This window comes from Talpa occidentalis, unplaced genomic scaffold (assembly GCF_014898055.3).
Source record: "Talpa occidentalis isolate TD23 unplaced genomic scaffold, MPIMG_talOcc4v2.1 talOcc4.15, whole genome shotgun sequence".
Taxonomy (NCBI): domain Eukaryota; kingdom Metazoa; phylum Chordata; class Mammalia; order Eulipotyphla; family Talpidae; genus Talpa; species Talpa occidentalis.
Window position 1 is genome coordinate 60,812,686 of NW_023601543.1, and position 20,894 is coordinate 60,833,579.

General features: G+C 40.3%; 1 protein-coding gene across 1 annotated transcript in view; it reads left to right on the forward strand.

Annotated features, from left to right (window-relative positions):
- Positions 1 to 20,894, forward strand: part of MAOB (monoamine oxidase B) — a 105,898-nt gene that overhangs the window by 83,572 nt on the left and 1,432 nt on the right. The window contains exons 5-14 of the mRNA XM_037512500.1: positions 12 to 103; positions 5,929 to 6,070; positions 7,564 to 7,713; positions 9,124 to 9,283; positions 11,364 to 11,460; positions 12,446 to 12,499; positions 13,332 to 13,389; positions 17,208 to 17,305; positions 18,989 to 19,100; positions 19,678 to 19,740. Of these exons, the coding sequence (XP_037368397.1) occupies positions 12 to 103; positions 5,929 to 6,070; positions 7,564 to 7,713; positions 9,124 to 9,283; positions 11,364 to 11,460; positions 12,446 to 12,499; positions 13,332 to 13,389; positions 17,208 to 17,305; positions 18,989 to 19,100; positions 19,678 to 19,740 (1,026 nt within the window). The remainder of the gene's footprint in view (positions 1 to 11; positions 104 to 5,928; positions 6,071 to 7,563; positions 7,714 to 9,123; positions 9,284 to 11,363; positions 11,461 to 12,445; positions 12,500 to 13,331; positions 13,390 to 17,207; positions 17,306 to 18,988; positions 19,101 to 19,677; positions 19,741 to 20,894) is intronic.

Below are 20,894 nucleotides of genomic sequence, written 5' to 3' on the forward strand. Positions count from 1 at the left end.
TCTGAATGTAGATTCCCAATGAAGCTCCATGGAAGGCACCCCTTGCAGAAGTGTGGGACCGCATGACAATGAAGGAGCTGCTGGACAAGCTCTGCTGGACTGAGTAAGACTCACCATAGGCACAGGCATTCGCTGCGACCATCTTAGGGTTTATTTAGCAATACCATTCAATAGGTAGATGATGAGTAGCTGCTTTCTGTTGAAAATCACATTATTAGGCCACGTGGGAAGGTGGAAAATATTGCAACTAGGTCCTGACCTAAAGATATATACACATCAGACCTTCTTGGAATAGTTTTGTATCACAAAGGTGGTATTTCCCCAGAAAGTCCACAGAACACAATGTGTGACTTCCTTTACTTAGAATGACTTAAACACCATCACTTTAAAAATCTGTCATCAAGTTGTTGATATAGTAATACTTCTGTACTCCACATTGCTGGTCAAGTATAGAGATGGTGCATTGGCATATATATGCTTTTGAAACACCTTGTGGGATGGGGTGCACTCTTCATGGATTTGAAAAGGAGAATTAGAGAAATTTTCTGGATAAATCATACATATAGAGGAAGCATGCATGATTAGATCAACTTCTAATGTGTGACATCCTTTACTTAGAATGACTTAAACACCATCACTTTAAAGATCTGTCATCAAGTTGTTGATATAGTAATACTTCTGTACTCCACATTGCTGGTCAAGTATAGAGATGGTGCATTGGCATATATATGCTTTTGAAACACCTTATGGGATGGGGTGCACTCTTCATGGATTTGAAAAGGAGAATTAGAGAAATTTTCTGGATAAATCATACATATAGAGGAAGCACGCATGATTAGATCAACTTCTCCCCTTTAGGGAAAACATGTAACATTGAAAACTGTTACTCATGAGACAAACATTAAATTCTGGTTGGCAGAGCTGGAGGAGACCACCCTCCAATGCTAAATACTCCCAACATTTTGTTAGAAATAATTTGACTCTAGGTTGATATCTTCATTCTATACGCACTGGGGAAGGAAGTTAAAGCACTGAAAGAAAAAAAGATTTTAGGAATATTTGAGTCTAAGATGGAGAAATAAGCAAAAGGTATAAAATTTTTATACTTCTTAAAGCATTTTATTGTGATAAAATTGATATATAAATTATATTAGTTTCAGCTATGCAGCATAACGATTCAATATTTGTATATATTGCAAAAGATCACCACAACATGTCTAGTAAACACTCATCACCACATGTAGTTACTACTTTCCTTCTTGTGATGAGAACTTGTAAGTTCTGTTCTCTTAGCAACTTTCAAATGTGCAATACAGTATCATTGCTATTATCCATAGTCACCATGCAATACATTATATCACCATGACTTGTTCTACAAGTAGAAATTTGCACTTTTTTTTGACCCCCTTCACCTTTTTGCCCATGCCCCACTCAAAACTTTATTTTTTAAAGAGAAAATAAATGTTCAATAATAGAAGATTGCTTTGATTGACTGTGGGAAATCTGAAAAATGGAATACAGTCTTTTAAAACAATGTTGAAAAAAATAAAATGTTGTAGAAGAATGTTTAGTAGTTTGAAAAAATCATGATATTGGGCCTCCCCGGTGGCGCAGCGGTTGAGCGCTGGGTTGCGAAGCTGCCCGCAGCCTCTGCGGCGCCGGTTCGATCCTCGGCTGCTCCCCGGCCACCAGAGGAGGGTCCCACATGGCGTGCAGACCTCTCCTGCCGCCCGCTGCTCCCCTCAGCAGTGTACTTCGGTCCTTCTGCCTGCTCTGCTCCCCGCTCTGGCTCTGGTGAATTCTCTCACCCTCCCGCGCTTCTGACTGTACCCAGTGCATGTATAAACAAAACAAACAAACAAACCAGCAAAACAAATAAATAAAGCATGCCTCTATAAAAAAAAAAAAAAAAAAAAAAAAAGAAAAAATCATGATATTAAGAAAAGCAGGCTATCACTGTGTGTATTTATATGTCATATATATATATGTCTATATACATGATCTCATATCTATCAGTGAAGCCGTATATGTATTGCAAAAGCAACAAATAGCCATCAAATATTTTTAACATGGGGCCTTCCTAGTGGCACAGGGGTTAAAGTCCCAGAGCAATGAAACTATTGTCAGCCTCTGGGGCATGAGTTCCATCCCTGGCCAGGAAGCTAGCCAGCATGGAGCAGCAGACCCCTCCTGTCTCGCCCGCTGCTCCCCTCAGCAGTGTATTTCAGTCAGTCTGCCTGTTCTGTTCCCCACTTTGTCTCTGTTGAATCCTCTCACCCCCCCGCCCCACACCTCTGGCCTACAACCCAGTTCTTGTATGCATAAATAAATAAAAACATAAATCTTTAAAACAATATTTTAACACAATGTTACAATGTAAACATTTATCCATGTTATTAAAAATGCTTCATCAAACATATTTCATGGTTACTGAATATTCCTTTGAAAGTGAATACTAAATTGAAAGTGAATACTAAAATGTATTTGTTTATCCATTATCATCCTATTGAATATTATTGTGACTCCCAGTTTTCATTATTATGTAATAATAATAATAACTATAATAAACATGTTCATGCTTCTCCTGTATCTTCAGCCTCTGAAAAGAACCAATTCTGAATAGTAACGTCCTTTCATAGTCTTGAAATAATCCTATAAGTAATTATATACTTTTAACACGTATTTACTGTTATCTATAACTCTCTGAGAATATAGTGTGCAATATAACTTATTTTAATTTTAACACAATTGCAGTGTTTATTTTTAAATCCTCTACATTAGATTTTCAAAATATAGTGAGTATTCAATAATCTGCATTTGTTTTATAATTTCTGTTGTAAAAGGCTTTTAATAAATTCAGTTAATTCTTTTCTCCCCAGAGAGTTTTGCAATGCTTAAAAGATTCAACTAATTATATTCCTTTAGGATCATAAAGATCTGACTTTTTCTACCATAACCCTTGGCTTAGCCCTCCCTTTAGTGAATATTCTAGGATGTTGGCTGCAAAATAAAGCATGCTGAGATATTAGGAATATATGAAAATGAGGTAATTTTCCAACTCTTCCTAAGAAAGTTATGTATGATTTTATTTCCTGGTTTTAAAGAAATTAGTTCTCAGAATATGCAGACTATTGTTATTTAAACTAAACTAAAGCACAATTATTTACTTGATTGTTGGTCATTCTTTCTATCATTTATACAGTGCTCTTCAGAAACACAAATTAAATTTATAGTGTGGCCACAGCTATGTAAATATACTTTTTTGGTCAATAGACTTTTAAAAATGTATAACTAGAAAAAATGCACTAAAATGAGAATCTGGTGTTTATCTTTGGGGGCGCAGAAATATGGAAGATACTCATTCTCGCCTTTTTATTTTATGAATTTTCCAAATTTTGTACAACGTGTATATATTTTTCATGTGTAGAAAGATATAATAACATTTATCTTTTAAAAAGTCAACAGGGCAAAGAACATAAAAATATTATTGCACTAGCTTCCTTGACCTTCCATCCCTGAGATACTGTTTCTCATTTCTTTCCCTACTAAAGCTCCCAGAGTAAATCAAGTAAAGATTAGGAATGGCCTGGTCTCCGGGGACAATTACTTTTAGATCTCCCTCCATTTCAAACCAGGATTATTTTTTTTCCACTAAATATGCAACAATAACAGCTAGAATCACAGCAATATTATTACATTTACTATTTGCTGTCTAACTGGGCCAATTTTAAGTTTCAGTTATTTATTTACACCCATTTCCTTATGCTGTTTGAATTCACTTGTAAAATAAGGAACAAACGAATAGGACATCACAAAACAGCAAAGGATGTTTTCACTTAGAAGCAATATTTTCAACCAATGTCTGGATATTTGCCTCTGCAAATATGTCACAAATTGCCTCTGCAAAGAAAGCACAAGTTAACAATTTCCATCCCTTCAGTTATCATGAGAAATCTTACAGAAACTAAGTCACTTCAACATACATATTTCACTGTTTGCGTGCTAATGAGGGGAGCTGTCACAAAAGTACTGTTAGATTGTTATGGCTGCAAACATTGACATTAACTGGTGTATGTGTTAGACATGGTTCCATAAAATTCCGAAGTCAACTTAGAGACTAGAGAGTTCTCTCTTGGTGAGTATTCAGCAAGTATTTAGGTTGTCATCTAATTCTGTCTAAAACACCCCAGGGTTAAGCATGCGGTGTTTTGAATGCATGATATTTGAATCAGGCATGATCTGTTTGAAAGTTGTATTATTTAGTGTACTCCATATTACTGACCTCTCTGAGACTCAGATTTGAGGCTTATGACCTAGGGGAAAACAGCTATTTTTATAGAGTTGTTAGGACATGTCAATACCACAATGATCTTAAAGACCATGGAATGTGAAAGAGTTCAATAAATGGAAGACAGTATTGTTTATCCTACCCAGTGCCAGCACCACCAAATGGAAAATTTTCCTTCAGCATAATGAGATTGACAGAATATAAAGTTTATATCAAAGTCAAAGGGGGATAACTTCTTACTTAATATATCCCAAAGTACACATTACTCCTGGTGAATTTTAGGGTGTGTTAGATATAATTGAGAAGTTGGACTTGCATGAGAGATCATTCTCTCTTCTGGTGTGCCTCCAGATAAGATATAACCTCTCTCCATTTATCTGCTGGCCCCAATAAATGTTCACTTATCTAAACTTATTAATCACTTTCTCCCTCAATCATTCTTTGAGTTAGTCTTCCATTAGACAGTAAAACAATTCAATAGATAACTGTGACTAATTCTGTTCTTGTTGCAGCACCTAGCATATTATGGATAACTTATGTACATTATGGATAACTTAAAATGTTTAATTGATCACTTCCATCAACCAGTTGTTGATTCAACCAAATAACAAATGATTATTGAGTGCTTATTGTGTGCCAGGCACTATTTTGTTAAGAAGGCACTGTTGTTAGCAAGTTAAGGCCCATGTTCTCGTTGGTTGATAATCTAATGGGGGAGACAGCAGCACAAATAATGTCAGTACTCAAGATAGTATTACACAATAAAAAGAGTTCTAAAGATCCTACATTATGGAAAATGATAGACAATGCCAGGGTGCTGGGAATGTAGAAGCTGGCACATACTTCCATAGACATATAGGACCATCTTTCTGAGGAGACAATAGTATAAGTGGAAGAGAGTACAGTGTGAGATAGAAAATGTAGGCATGGACTAGATCGTGTAGGGATTTGGAGGCCAAAGTGAAATAAGATCAAAATCTTATTCTGGTTACGATATGATGCCAGTGGGAAATTTTAAGCAAGGAAATAACTTGATTTATATTTTAGAAAGAGGAGCATGATTGGGGAGGGAGGTAAAAAGCTTCTGGCTCTGAGTGTGGTGAATAGATACCAAAAGAGGATGAGTAGAGACAGACGCGTCTGTTAGATGTAATTTCAATATTCCTGGTATGAGATGATGCTAAGTTATTGGTGATAAAGGTCAGGAGATTATGATGAGGGAAAACAGGGCTTTCTAATGAATTGGCTGGAGGGAGAGTGATGGAAAGAATTAAATTAAGGTTGATTTCGAGAGTTAGCCTTAGCAATGGGCTGAATGGTGATACCTCTTACTAAAATGGGGATCACTGGAAGAGCAGCAGGTGTGTGGGAAGAAACCATGACAGCACAGAATATGGAATGCAAGCTGATTCTGAGTAAGATATTTTAGTTAAAGGAAAATAAATATATTCACAAAACTTCTTTCCTTTCTCAAAAATCATTGATGGTACTTTTTATAATATTGGAATCTAGTGACAATTTTTTGCACTCGCCAAATTTTGCTAAACCAAACTGAATAAATTTATTGCTTGAACAATTTTCAGAGAATGAAGAAGATGTTTTCCTGTTTGCCAATTTTGCTCTTGTTTCTCTCTGAGCAGATCTGCGAAGCAGTTTGCCATTCTTTTTGTGAACCTCTGTGTCACTGCAGAGACCCATGAAGTCTCTGCTCTCTGGTTCCTGTGGTATGTGAAGCAGTGTGGGGGCACAACCAGGATCATCTCCACGACCAACGGAGGCCAGGTACCCATCTACTCCTCCACCACTGCTGCAGAATACCTCCACTGCATAAGAGAAAGATTGACACCATATTTCAATCATGAAAGGATGAAGCAGGAGACATGCTTGTGACCCTTAGCACTTTATCGTGGCAGCACAAAGTGATTCTTTGAAAGGAACAATCTGCTTTTAGGTATCAATTGAGAGAACACAGAGGCCAATGTAATTTTAAGATTAGGCTGGTCTCTATGTACTTTTGCAATTTTCATCTTGGGTAGCTTTAGATTATTATTTTTTAAAGATTTATTTCTTTATGCATGCAAGAACTGGGGTACAGGTCAGAGGTGTGTGGGGGGGGGCGAGAGGATTTACCAGAGACAGAGTGGGGAACAGAACGGGCAGACTGACTGAAATACACTGCTGAGGGGAGCAGTGGGAGAGACAGGAGAGGTCTGCTGCGCCATGTGGGTATCTCCCTGGCAGGCTGGGGGATCGAACTCATGCTGCAGAGGCTGCAGATAGCTTCACAGTGCTGTTTTTAACTCCTTGCACCACCAGGGAGTCCCAGCTTTCAGATTATTATTTGACAATTTTATAGGCAAACGTCTAATAAACATAGCTTGAGCATGTCTTAGAAAAAGGAAAGTAAGGAATGCATTTTCAATTTTAAAAGCACTCACCAAATAGAAGTCACTCACTCACTCATTCATTCATTCATTCCCTGTTACCTGAGCCCCAGCGTTGTATAAGGCAAGGTGCTAGCCCAGTAGGGAGTGGATTAGAGTCTCAAATAATCTGATTGATAGTCATTTTCCTTTCATCCCCTTCCACTTCCTCCCCCCTCCTTCTCATCTCCTCCTTTCTCCTCCTCTTCTCCCTTCCTTCTTCTTTCCTGGCTTCTTTGAAATAGTCTTGTCAAAAGTTAACTAAACTGAAATTTTAGGCGCTCATCCATGTATACAACCATTGAAACATTTGGAAGCAAGGTTCAGGGCAGGGGAGTGGAGTACAGTGACATCAGCAGCCACAGAAGCAGCCAGCACCTGACCCAGGATGAGTGGGCAGTCTAGAACAGGGAGTAGGCTAGCCTGGGGTGGGTCAGGAGGGTTCTGAGCCTCAATGACAAGGAAGGAAAAAAACAGGCAAGTGATGGTCCAGCCCTAGGTAGAGCTTCACTAGACCCAGCAACCCCCAAAAAGGATGCAGATACGACATAGAGCAGAAGATGTGGCCTGGTAGGTGAGATGTGGTGGTCAGGCTGACGATGTCTAACTGAGGTTGGAGCCTGGGAATTTGCAAGTGCGTAATCTGTAAGGTGACTGATAGAAAATATGTGATTTTTGTCAGAAGCTAGCAATCACTACTTAGAAAACAGGGATGAAAGGCACCGTTCGTGATAGCAAAGCACAATTGTATTTCTATTTTACATAAGGGTAGACAGGAAAACTAGCAACTTAGTCATTTATAGCCATTCCTGTATTTCCCACCCATGTCTTGAGTTCTTTTTTTCTTTCCAGGAAAGAAAATTTGTGGGTGGATCTAGTCAAGTGAGTGAGCGGATAATGGATCGCCTTGGGGACCGAGTGAAGCTGGAGAGGCCTGTGACCCACATTGACCAGACAGGAGAAAATGTCCTTGTGGAGACCCTAAACCGTGAGATATATGAGGTAACCATGAGCATGAAGCCAAGGAGAAGAGGCCAGAATCCCATAGTAACCAAAACTTAAAAATAAAACCAAGAATAGTCCACACTTCACAGACAATTCCTTTGCCAAAAAATGAAAGTGCTACCACCATTTGAAAGAAAGGAAAAGAAAAGCAGGATATTTGGGGGCAGGGGCAAAATTATAAAAACATATTATCAACCCTCTGTATTGGGCTCCTATGCAATTAGAAAACCAAAAAAAAAAAAAGTTATTTGGTAAATAACAAGCACCTCCTATGTGCCTGGCATTATTCTAAAATTTGGGAACCACCAGAGTGAACAAAACAGATAAAATTCCCTTCCTTCAGGTGGCCTACATTCTAGTGAAGGAAAAAGAACATAATCAAATATAGAGCTAAAATATAAAGTATGCCAGATAGTGATAGTATGTGGGAAAAAATCAAGCAGAGACAGAGGAGGGGGTGTGACAGAAGGTGGGGTGAGACACCTGGTCATGCAATTTTATTATTTTTAAACTTATTTTCACATATGTATTTGTTTTTGTTTTTGTTTTTTTATTTGTAAATTTTAGGTAATGTGGGTTTGCATCATTGTTTTTGGAAATATAAGATCCCCCCTCCTCTGGTGCTGTTACGAGGGCACTCTACCAACGAAGCACCCATGTGCTCCCTCTCCACCTTGTGTTCACCCCTCACCTTTTCCCTTCCCCCCTGAGTGTCTCAGTCCTACAGTCTGCTTTCAAGGGCTAGTTTTTGAGTTTGGTTTTATCTAACCCCTGTCTGGTTTCTCTGTATTCCTCATGTAAGTGACACTGGTGTGTCTCTTTTTCCTTCTGACTTACTTCGTTTAGCATAATCCCTTCCAGGTCCGTCCATGTTGACTCTAATGGCATGAGTTTATCTTTTTTGATGACTAGGTAGTATCCCATGCAGTTTTAAATGAGGTCTTCAGGGAAGGTATCATTAAGAAGGTAATTTTTTAGCAAGGACTCAAAAGATGAGGAATGAAGCCACATACCTGGAATGTTCCAGGTAGATGGATCAGTCAGTGCAAAGACCCTGAGGTAGAAACCAGACAGGTGTAGAGGAATTGCAAGATGGTCAAAATGGCAGGGAGAAGAGGAATGATGGGAAGAGTAACAGGAGGGGAGATCAGAGATGTAACAGGGCTCCATTTCATGTATGACCTTGGCAGTGACCGTGAGGAACTTGACTTTGACTCCAACTGTGATAGGAAGTCTTTGGAGGTTTTCAACTAGGGAACAATAAAGGCTCATTTTGGTTTTAACAAGACCCTTCCAACTTCTCTGTTAAGGCAACAAAAAGTGGGACAAGTGTAAAATGAGAAGATGCACTAGGGGAGAAAGAAAACAAACCACTAACAACATTTAATGATGACATTTTTCTTCCAGGCTAAATACGTAATTAGCGCTATTCCTCCTTCTCTAAGCCTGAAGATTCATTTTAATCCTCCTTTGCCAATGATGAGAAATCAGCTGATTGCTCGTGTGCCTCTGGGTTCAGTCATCAAGTGTATGGTTTATTACAAAGAACCCTTCTGGAGGAAAAAGGGTGAGTACTTTCCTTATAGAAAGACCTTCCAGAGATGGTCCTAGAAACTTGATACAAAGATATGCATTTGCATATACTGCTTTTCTGAGACATAAAATATTAGCCCAGGTTCTAAGTACAAATCTGTTGAATCAAATACATTGGCACAAACTCACAGAAGTAATGTATCTTAGAAAATGACCAACTCTTTAGAAGTCAAAATGGTTTATGTAATCCTCCCACAAAATCTTATGAAAATAGAATATTAACAATTTCTTTTTTAAAAGATTTATTTATTTATGCATACATGAACTGGGCACAGGCCAGAGGTGAGGAGGGTGAGAGGATTCACCAGAGACAGAGTGGGGAACAGAACAGGCAGACTGACTGAAATACACTGCTGAGGGGAGCAGCGAGAGGTCTGCTGCGCCACGTGGGTCAGCTCCCTGGCCAGGGATCCAACTCAGGCTGCAATGGTGATAGCTTCATAGAGCTGAGACTTAACCCCTACGCCACCAGGGAGGCCTCCAAATATTAACAATTTCTAATACAGTTTTGATAATTCTGATTTATAGAGTCATTCGCAAAGGTGGGCCTTGCAGTAGTGTGAAGATTCTGCAATCTTGAATTCATTCATTCATTCACATATATTCCACAAGTGAGCTACTATGTCATGTAGAACATAATGGGGATGCTCACTAGCTAACTAACTAACTAATCAACTAACTAACTAACATGCTGGATTTTGCCTTGAGGGAAATGTTCTAGAGCTGCGCCTTTCAGTATGGCAGCCACTAGCTGAAACACTTGAAATGAAGCTGGTGAGATGAAAGATCATCTGTTGCCAATTGATTTCATTTTAATTGCTTTAAACTCCAATGTAAAATGTCACAACAACTAGTGACCACTGTATCTGCCAACACAGTGCTAGAGTCTCACCACGTTTACTCTTGCATCTTCTGCTTTTCTTCTAGATGTTCTTATTCCCATTTGTCTCCTCTCTTGGTCTTCAAACAGGTGATTCCTTAGCAATTTCTCTTAAATCTTCTTGAGTTCTTGGGCAGACTTGCAACATTTCTTCTTTCCACAATTCAGCTTTTCTCAACATTTTTCTTGCCCCAGCTCACCCTTAATCCAGTCACTGACTGGGGCATTGGTTGTCTTGGGAGCACAATGGAGAGGGATATGGGAGGAGAAAGAATGGCGGTAAAAGGTGCATAGCCTCAAAGTACTTTCTCTTTTCTTTCTTTCTCATTTCGAAACCCTTTTATTGGCTTTTTTACCCATTTGTTCCAGAGTCTTCCATCATAATTTTGTTTAACCCACCTCAAATTTGCAAGTAAAAGATGGAGCAGAAGGAATGGTAAACTTTAGTGGGATATTATTATGACATTTCAGAAATGGCCCTGACATTTTCACCACTGCTCTGCAACAGGCTTTTGTTGAAATTGCATATATTTTTTCAGGGAGCATAGAGAGAAACACTTTTGTCCAGAATGAGCTGAAATTGTTTTCCAAGTTGCTTTGGAGGGCATGTTTGAAATGATGGCTTGAGAATCTGTGGATTTTAGTTATCCATGTCCTCTTTGCCCTATGTCCAGACAACCAAGAAAGAATTAATGTAGAATAAATGGTTTCTCATAAAATGTGTGAGGCTAACGTGATAACCACTACTTTATGGAAATGTCACTCCCCATAAAATGTGAACAGAACACTCAGTCCCTTCTATTTCACAGTAATAGACAAGTATTTCTTTTGCACATATTTGCTTTTATGTGGTCTTCTATTAAAGAGGAAATAGGGGACACAATTATTAATGGCAAGGAAAACAAGTTTCCATTAAATGGTGGCCTGGATTAGTTCATAATTTCATATTGCTTTCTTCTTTACAGAGAGGGGCTTACAATTTTATTCTTTCTCAAAATGTTAGCTATTTAGCCTTCCTTTTAACATCAGTTTGGTTTGCCATCACATGCTGAGAGTAAAATGTCTTATATTGGCCTTCAAATTTCTCAAGTTGAAAATTGTGTGCTTCTTTGTAACTGCTATTGGTAGTTTGACAGGATGATGAATAACTTTGTCTGTTTTGCTGTTCTCCAAGATTATTGTGGATCCATGATTATTGAAGGAGAGGATGCTCCAATTGCCTATACGTTGGATGATACCAAACCTGATGGCAGCTATCCTGCCATAATTGGGTAAGGCATGGTTACGGTGGTGCAGTGGTATGCAGGGTTGATAGGGTATCCCTGTATCCTGAATGGATGTGTCCCAAACTTTGTTCAGTGATTAAATCCAGTAAGAAAATAATTCACTCTTCCGGTGAATACATATTTAGAAGAGAATACCAGTAACAGTTTAAAATTTTTATATTTTAATTTTGTTTTATATTTAGTGCTGGGGGTAGATATATTTTGGTACTCTGTCCTTTGGTGAAAGCATGATATGAAGATCTGACTTAGTGTATTTTATTAAGAGGCCTTCTTCTGGAGTCTGTGAACATCAGTGCTACTCATGTGGGATGCTGAGATTTTCTAAGTCCAATTAGAGAGGAACTAATCCAGCCTAGTTCTCAATTCGGCAGGGAATACTAGCACAGGAAGGGGGTGTTTCGGCTGTCAGAACTTGGCCCAGAGTGGTGGTTACCTGGAGTAGCCAAAATTGAGATGGTCCCCAGGATATATATATAAGTTTATCTCAGAAAGAGCCAAGGATCCAAATAGATAACTCATGGCCTTGTGTTAAGTTGAAGGATCATAGAGCTAGAAATAGAGGCAGATTCTAGAAGACTGAACACTAAAAGACTCCATAGTTGAGATAAAACCAAAGAGCAAGGACCGGATGAAAATGGAATGGCTCAGACCTTACATGAGCATTTCATGAAAAGGGTTCATTCTTATTGACCACCAGGCATGTGCATGGAAGAGGATCAGTCATACTATTACCCTCGGCAGAAATTGTAGCCATTCTTCTGTTTGCATTTCCTTAAATCCCTGAAGTTAGGAGATGTTTATCAGTGTCAGGAATGTCATATGTAAATAAGAATATAAAATGAGCTAGTGCATAATTTGTTTCTTTTCCTTAACTTTTAACTTTTACACTGGACAATTGTGCAGTAAGAGAAGTAAAGCCAGATGGAAGCAACCGTTAATTTCCTCCTTTTTTCTTATTTGCATGTTCTAGATTTATCCTTGCCAACAAAGCCAGAAAACTGGCCCGTCTTACCAAAGAAGATAGGTAACTGAAAAAGATCTTCTTCCTTCTTCCCTTCCTTCCTTCTGTCTTTCCCTCTCCTCCTGCCTCCCTTCCTTTTCTTCTGCTTTCCTTCCTGTTGACTTGCTTGCCTTTCCACTTTACTTAACTTTTGAAAGATTGCCTAATAGTATGTGTATTCCCAGTGTTAAGTGTCTGTTCAGTATTCCAATTAATTCTCATTGAGTTTATTGTAAGAAGATACTCTGCAGGCAACTATGGTGAAGGCGAAAGTAGATACAGCCCAGGGGCTGCAAGTTTACTTGGGAAAGAGATAACCAGGTAGACAAATGAGTGCATTGTAGGGCCATCTGCAGTATGTCTTGCATGAGTGATACATAAAATAATTACAGATTAGAGGAACAGAGGGACTGATTTCTCTGGAGGTGACAATTTTTTTTGACAATTAGTGTCTACCACTGCCAATTATTTATTCCCACACCACCACCACTAATAGCATATTTACAGGCTAAGAGATTACATTATGCTGCATCTCTTCCCTCTGTCACCTCCATGACTGTTGCCACTGCATGTGCATGATCAGAGCCGACTGGACCACTCATCTTAAAATGTCTCCACTAAAATATTATGATCCACAAAGGTAGGAAGTTTTGTCTGCTGGTTCAGTGCTAGATTTCCAGTGTCCAGAACAGTGCCTCGAGCAAATCTTTTCCCAGTTTGTCTTTTGAACATGTTTTCTCAAAAAAGATTTATTTTATTTATTTATGCATGAAGAGGGCAGAGTTACTTCTTTCAGAAACTTTTTCTTTCACTTCCTTCCTTTTCACTTTTGTCTTTTCCCCCCTTCCTCCCTCAGGTTGAAGAAACTTTGTGAGTTCTATGCAAAAGTTCTGGGCTGCCCAGAAGCTCTGCAAGTAAGGCTGCTCCCCAACTTTTTCTTCAGGGACAGAGATCTTCCTCTGTGTGCGAAGGACTAGCAGGGATAAGCTCATGCAGGGCAAGCCCTGGCACTCCTCTCTTCCCAGGTGTATTCCCAGAGGGGTGTGCACAGGACACGGCACCTTACAAGTTATCCCAGACAGGAGGGTCCTGGCTGTGCTGGTGGCAGCTCAGGGACCCTGCAATGCTGCTTTGTCCTTGAACTGAGAGCTCTTCCTGGAGCAGGTCATTGGGCCACTCTGCTCCCAGCTCTGTCAGAACAAACGTCAGAAGATAAAGGAGAGAAACTTCTGCTGCTTTCTAGTGTGATCATAGAACGTAACAGCCAGAAGGGGGATGGAAAAGAGCTTGCCTTTTGCTTGTTGATCTTGCTAACAGCCAGCCTCATTTGTGTACATAAATTATCAAATAAGCCATCCCTAACACCCTCTGCACCTCCACCACCAGTAGAATCTTTGGGGTAGAAATAGGGTAGCCTACAGCCCCGGCCCCCCGAATATCTCTTTTTGCCTGTTTACCATTGAACATAAGGGGTGCAGGGAAGATATGTGATTGACTCAGAGGGAGCCCTATCCCCTATTTCTGAGACACCATTGAAAGTAGCCTGAGGAAATTGATCTTGCAGTTAAACAAGTAGTACCTCCCAAGTGGTTGAATCTGGGAATGAGGTAGGGTCAGGAGGTTTATGGTTGGGGTGCTTGGTGACAGTCTAGGTACTGTGTATACTCAGAATCAGCTGCCATAACTGCCTGCCTCATAAATTTAAGTGAACTGGTGCTTTCATACATTCACCAGCCTACGGGGCTTTTAATATTTTGACATGGATTAAATCACCTTTTGAAAGTGATTATTATATCCAGTTATCCATGAAGGCTTTGAAGAAAATGGAGACTGTATAAATGAGCAGTTAAAGCTTGAGGAAAATCTAAAGAGGGGCTAAGAGTGTCTCACTGGTTGTGATCTCTGCACATCACCACCTAGTGGAACACCTACCTGCTTAATCTCATTACCCTAACACTGACCTTGCCCCGCTCTGCCGTGGCTTGCTTCTTGCTAGTCCAGTTGTTGTGGCTTTTGATCTTGTCATTTTTGTCCATTCTTTTTTTTTAATTAATTTATTTATTTATACAAGCACTGGGTATAGTCAGAAGCGCGGGAGGTGAGACAATTCACCAGAGCCAGAGCAGGGAACAGAACAGACAGACTGACAAAATACACTGCTGAGAAGAGCAGCGGGCGCGGCAGGAGAGGTCTGCACACCATGTGGGACCCTCGCAGGTGGCCGGGGATCGAACCAGCACTGCAGAGGCTGCGGGCAGCTTCGCAGCCCAGTGCTCAACTGCCTGCGCCACCGGGGAGGCCCTGTCCATTCTTTTAAAGTAAGATTATTTCTCCCCTGTACTTGATCTGGATGAAGCACATGGTCTTGAGGATTTGGGGAGTCCTTCTTCTGCAAATGAACAGGATTGATGAATTAATTATTTTGGAGAGAAACAATAATAAGGGAATGTGTTTTGCTTCATTTTTTGCTTTCACATATCACTTAGCAAGTTTAAATATAGGCATAGCCTCTGGGCTCAAGGGTTGTGTGTGTGAAGGAGCAAAACCATAAATACATATCACTACGAAGAGTCACTTGGCATCTGTTAAGAACTGCAGGTTTTCTATTATAACATGCTGTTAAGATATTTCATCCTGGTCGATACTCAAGCTTGTTTGAAGTTACATTCTGAGACACTCTCGGGCTGAAGCCGTGTGTAACTAAGATCTCAACAACAACTGTGAGATTTGTCTTGGGGGATCCCCAGTTGAAGAGGAAAGCAGTTGTTCTAAAATTTCCAAACATTTTATTTAGCCAAACATTACTTCAAAGTAATGTTTAATAATAATATTTCAAAGCAAGCCACATCAGAACGTGGCAAGGTCAGTGTCAGGGTAATAAGATTAAGCAGGTAGGTGTTCCACTAGGTGGTGATGTACATCAATTTGGGTTTAAGAGGCTTAACCAGTGAGACATCCTTAGCCCCTCCTTAGATTTTCCCCAAACTTTAACTGCTCATTTACTCATTGGTCTCCATTGTCTTCAAAAGCTTCACGGATAAATGGATTTAATAATCACTTACAAAAGTGGTGTCGAAACATTAAAATGTTTCATTTTTACTTTGGGAAAGCTTCCTTTTTTTTTTCTTTTCTTTTTTTAAAGTTTTATTTATTTATGCATAGAAGAACTGGGGTACAGGCCAGAGATGGGGGGGTGAGAGGATTCACCAGAGACAGAGTGGGGAACAGAACAGGCGGACTGACTGAAATACACTGCTGAGGGGAGCAGCGGGTGAGACAGGAGAGGTCTGCCTTGCCATGTGACTAGCTCCCTGGCCGGCCCGGGGATCGAACTCGTGCTGCCGAGGCCGCGGATTGCTTCATAGTTCCGTGGAAAGTGTCCTTTTCTAAGAAGGATGTGAATGCTTCATTGCTGCTGATAAAAATGAGTTGATCTTGTCTTTGTTTGTTCTTGGCATAAAAAGAGACACTTGCTTTAGTCATTTTTTAATTAATTTTTATTGACGTAACATTGGTTTATGACATATAAGATTCAGGTGTACTGACTTGTAACTCGACATCTGAAAGCACTACATCATGATCACTCCAAAAGTCTAGTTTCTGTCCTTCCCCATATAATTGACCATATTTACCTGCTTCACCCACTCCCAGCCTTCTCCCCCTCTGGTGACCACCAGTCTTTTTTCTGTATGTAAAAGATCAGTGTTTTTCCTTTGTTCATTTGCTTTGTTTCTTTATGCTGCACATATGAATGAAATCTTATGATATTTGTGCTACTCTTGCTGCTTTGGTGTCTATTGTGTGGAAGGAAGCAATTCTTGGAAGTGAGGGAAGGTGGAAGATGAAATCCAATCTCTTTTCTGATTGCTTGACAACAGCCAGACAAGGGCACTCCTGAGGTGGCTGCAGAAGAAAGAGGGCTGGCATTCATTGCCAATGCCAGTTCCCTCCCTCAGGCAGATATCTGGAAACATTGCATTAGAAATGACTATTCAGAGTCTAATAGGTGACTGCAATTCTTTTAAACATTTTTTTTAACTAACACGTTCTCTTAAAACTTGCCGTGTTGATTTTATCTTTTCAAAATAATGCTTAATAACGCTTGTGATGTACAATGTTGTAAGCCAATGTTACCTCAATAAAGAAACAAAATAATGCTTATGTTTCGTCGTTTTACTAAAGAGTTTGAGCTATGCAAAATCTCAGCAGATGTTTCGCCTGTTTGTGGCAAAAACATTTTTCAGATCAATAGTTGTTTACAAGAACCACCATCAACTGAAATGCCTACATCCCATGAGAACCTTAATTTTTCTGTCTAGCCTCCTTAACAAAGCTTGTTTTCACCAAAAACAGAATCTGGCGATCCTTTTTCCTTGACAGACAAGTTTTTCTGTTTTTTTCCTCCTCCAACAACTCCAGAAAGCATAAATCCTTTTCAAGACTTACCTTGAAACTATGAAACATTAAAAATGTCTTAATAGTTAAGACCAATTTAAAAATGGAACTAGACAATTTCAACCTGACACATGAATGAACCAAGTGGAAAAACTTTCTAAGTTTATTACCTGGATACTTATCTGCCCAAAGTCCTATCTAAAACATCAAGGTAATAAGGCTGTATTTCAGAATCTTTTGCTTCTTCAGTAGATAGCTACTAGACTGTGTATGATTGATTCTACACTAGCTAGTTTCCTCTGAGTCTTCCTTGAGCTGTTATCACTCTGCCTTGCAGCCGGTGCACTATGAGGAGAAGAACTGGTGTGAGGAGCAATACTCAGGAGGTTGCTACACGACCTACTTTCCCCCCGGGATCCTGACTCAGTATGGAAGGTAGAGTAACATGTGCTGAGCTCGAATCGAAATTCCCTGAAACTGAACCCAAATAAACTCTTGCCATTCTTCTCTGCTTCTTGTAAATGCTGGAAAAAACCTCAATTTCCTTTGTATCCTGTGAATTTCATGAATGAAGTCATTATAGGTGGTGCCTTTCACTCTTAATTCATCTGAAGGAGCAATCCCAATCAATGTAACCAAGGAGGGTTGCAGCAAAAGAGCAGGAATTTAGGTAGTCAGAGGGTTCACTTACATTATCAGAAGAGTCTTTATACTGAATTTAGAGCACAGTAAAACGTCCTCATTGGAAGTGTATATGTGCCAAGTACACTATTATAAAAGCAAACTGAGTTCTAGATTAAGAGTGAAGAGACTTGGATTCCAGTCCTGATTCTACCAATAGCCAACTTTATCATCCTAAACAAGTCACTTCTCCTCTCTGAACCTCACTGGCCTTAGCAGACATATGGCAAAACACAAAATGACATACAATAGACAATAACCAGCATGTTCATGAAAGTATGTGTTATTTTCTAGCATCTTTAGCGAGTTGATGATTGGTTATTGGATGTAACTGCTGCTGGAAGAAGGCATAATCTTGAACTAGGCAATTCTCTTCAGAGGGGGCAACCCACAAAGATGGCTGCCATCAGAAGGCCATCTTTCAGCAGCATGCCCAGCAAGTGGGAGTAGGTTTCATTCTTGAAGGGGGTCTGGATAGTGTGTCACAGTATCCACCACAGTCTCTGTACTTCCATATTCTCTTCTGCAAAATAGAGATAGTAAGAGTTCACAGGGTTGTGGTAAGGAGTAATGCACTTGGAAGAATACTTTGTACCCAACAAATGTTAACTGTTCTAATTTGAGGTAATAAAACCCTTAACACAGGTAGCAATGCTCAATGAATGATAATTTTGGAGCCAGAGTCACTCTCACAGGCTTGTTACGTGGAAAGGTCTTAAAAATTCTCAAATTGTGCCCATTAAGAGATGTGTAAACAGGGCCTCCCCGGTGGGCGCAGCGGTTGAGCACTGAATTGCGAAGCTGCCCGCAGCCTCTGCAGCACTGGTTCGATCCCCAGCCACTGGGCGAGAGTCCCACATGGCGCACAGACCTCTCCTGCCGCGCCTGCTGCTCCCCTCAGCAGTGTTCATCGGTCTGCGTGTTCTGTTCCCCGCTCTGGCTCTGGTGAATCCTCTCACCCTCCCACGCTTCTGACTGTACCCAGTGCTTGTATAAATAAATAAACAAATCTTTAAAAAAGAGAGAGAGAGAGAGAGAGAGAGATGTGTAAACAGAGCTCAGGGAGAGGAAGTGATTTGTCAAGTTCATCGGTAGTCAAGTGGCGGACTGGGGCACATGTCACCTTGCTCAGCGCTACACGTAACTAGGCTCATATAATCCCTCACTTCATGTAGGTGAAGAAAATACAAATTTTACCTCCAAAGACAGCCTTCCCCTTACCGGTAAGCTCTTGGGACAAGAGCAGACTTTGGCTTTTATTCAGTTGTATCTATAACAAGGCACATGCAAGAGCTGGTGGGACCTATTAATATCATCCCCAAATTGCTGATTTACTACTGATGTTTCTGAAGAAACCCACAGTCTTGGTCTTTGTGAAAAGGCTCTTCTTTGGCTCACAGAGACTAATCACGTCTCCCTCTTTGCTTTTGCTTCAAGGGTTCTACGCCAGCCGGTGGGCAAGATTTATTTTGCAGGCACTGAGACTGCCACGCACTGGAGCGGCTACATGGATGGTGCTGTGGAGGCTGGGGAGAGAGCAGCCCGAGAGGTAGGACCTGGGGTCACAGGCTGTGGGAAAGGAGGGAACTCGTGGGCCTCCTCACAAGTAGTAAAAAGTGCGATCCTGGAGACCAACTCCTCAGCATCCGCTATCTGAAGATCCATGAAGCACCCTTATAACGGTAGCCTCAGCTGAGAATGAACACCTTAGCCCAAAAGTAACAATGGAAATATCAAACAAATAAAGAACCCATGGGGCAAAAGATAACCATGGCTGCACTTGAGAGATCACCCAGGTCTTATATTGTAGAATCAAAGATGTTTTTATTAGGATTCTGAATTTATTTGTACATTTCCCAACAATCTCTCTGATCTCATGTCTATGAAGATGTGTTCACAACTACTGAAATGGATGGTGAACCTTACGTTTATATCCTCTTTAAGTCATAGATAGAAGAATTTTGGGAGCCTTTTAAAGGTTGTAGGGACTACATTGGCTTTTACTCTGATGATGTTGATGTACATCAATATCCCAAGGGACATTTAGTTAGTCCTTTATTCAAAGAGCAAATGAAGAAAATGACAATGTCAGTTTTGTTATTCGCCAAGATGCTCTTTCTTTTCAGATCCTGCACGCCATGGGGAAGATCCCAGAGGATGAAATCTGGCAGTCAGAACCAGAGTCTGTGGTAGGTTATGTTTTATTTTATGAATGTCAATCCCTTTTCTCTAAAAACAATTATTTGCAAATAGAACACATTTGTGTGTGTGTGCTTGCATATACACATACATTTCCATAAGTGATTCAAGCCATGAATATTTAATGAGATCCCCTGGGTTAGGGTAAAGGGGAAGGATCTAGAAGAACTTTAATAGATTTGTAGCAACAAAATCCATTGCAGATTATTAGGAAAAATATAAATATTTTTGGTTGGGAGAGATATTTCACAGGTAGTTCTAGACATATTAAGAACTCAATAAACAGCTGTTGCTTATATAAATATTTAACCTGGTGATTCTCAGCAGAAGATAGGAAATGAAAGGAAGATATGTCAGGTCAGTATCTCCTGTGCAGGAGCAAAGGGGTGGAATGCAACAGAGCAGATTTAGATTTAAAATGCATTTCAGGGCCTCCCCAGTGGCGCAGCGGTTGAGCGCTGGGTTGCGAAGCTGCCCGCGGCCTCTGCGGCGCCGGTTCGATCCCCGGCTGCTCCCCGGCCACCAGAGGAGGATCCCACATGGCGCGCAGACCTCTCCTGCCGCCCGCTGCTCCCCTCAGCAGTGTACTTCGGTCCTTCTGCCTGCTCTGCTCCCTGCTCTGGCTCTGGTGAATTCTCTCACCCTCCCGTGCTTCTGACTGTGCCCAGTGCATGTATAAACAAAACAAACAAATAAAATAAATAAATAAAAAACATGCCTCTATTAAAAAAAATAAAATAAAATAAAATGCATTTCAGTATACCTAGCAATGTTGTAATAAGATCCCGGTGAGATTTCCTAATTGCATCGAAGGATAGCATGAAACTCATTGTAGAGGATAGAATTCAGAAAGGACAGTTATTCTTCTGCCAGGTGGCAAATCAAAAAGAAAAACTGCCACTGCAAAGTCATCCTCTTAGTGCTTCTCTCAGAGATGGTATTGACGGCTGAGTGGGCCACAGATTCATTCACTTGACAAATATCTGCTCTGCACCGGCCCCAGATAAGGGCCCAGCAGTGCTCCCATGGATCTCAACATTGTGGAGCACAGAGGACAACCAGAAAATACAAATTCACTGAAAAAGACATGCTGAGGATGTTAAAAAAAAGGGGGGGCCGACTTAGCCTGGGGGTATAGGAAAGG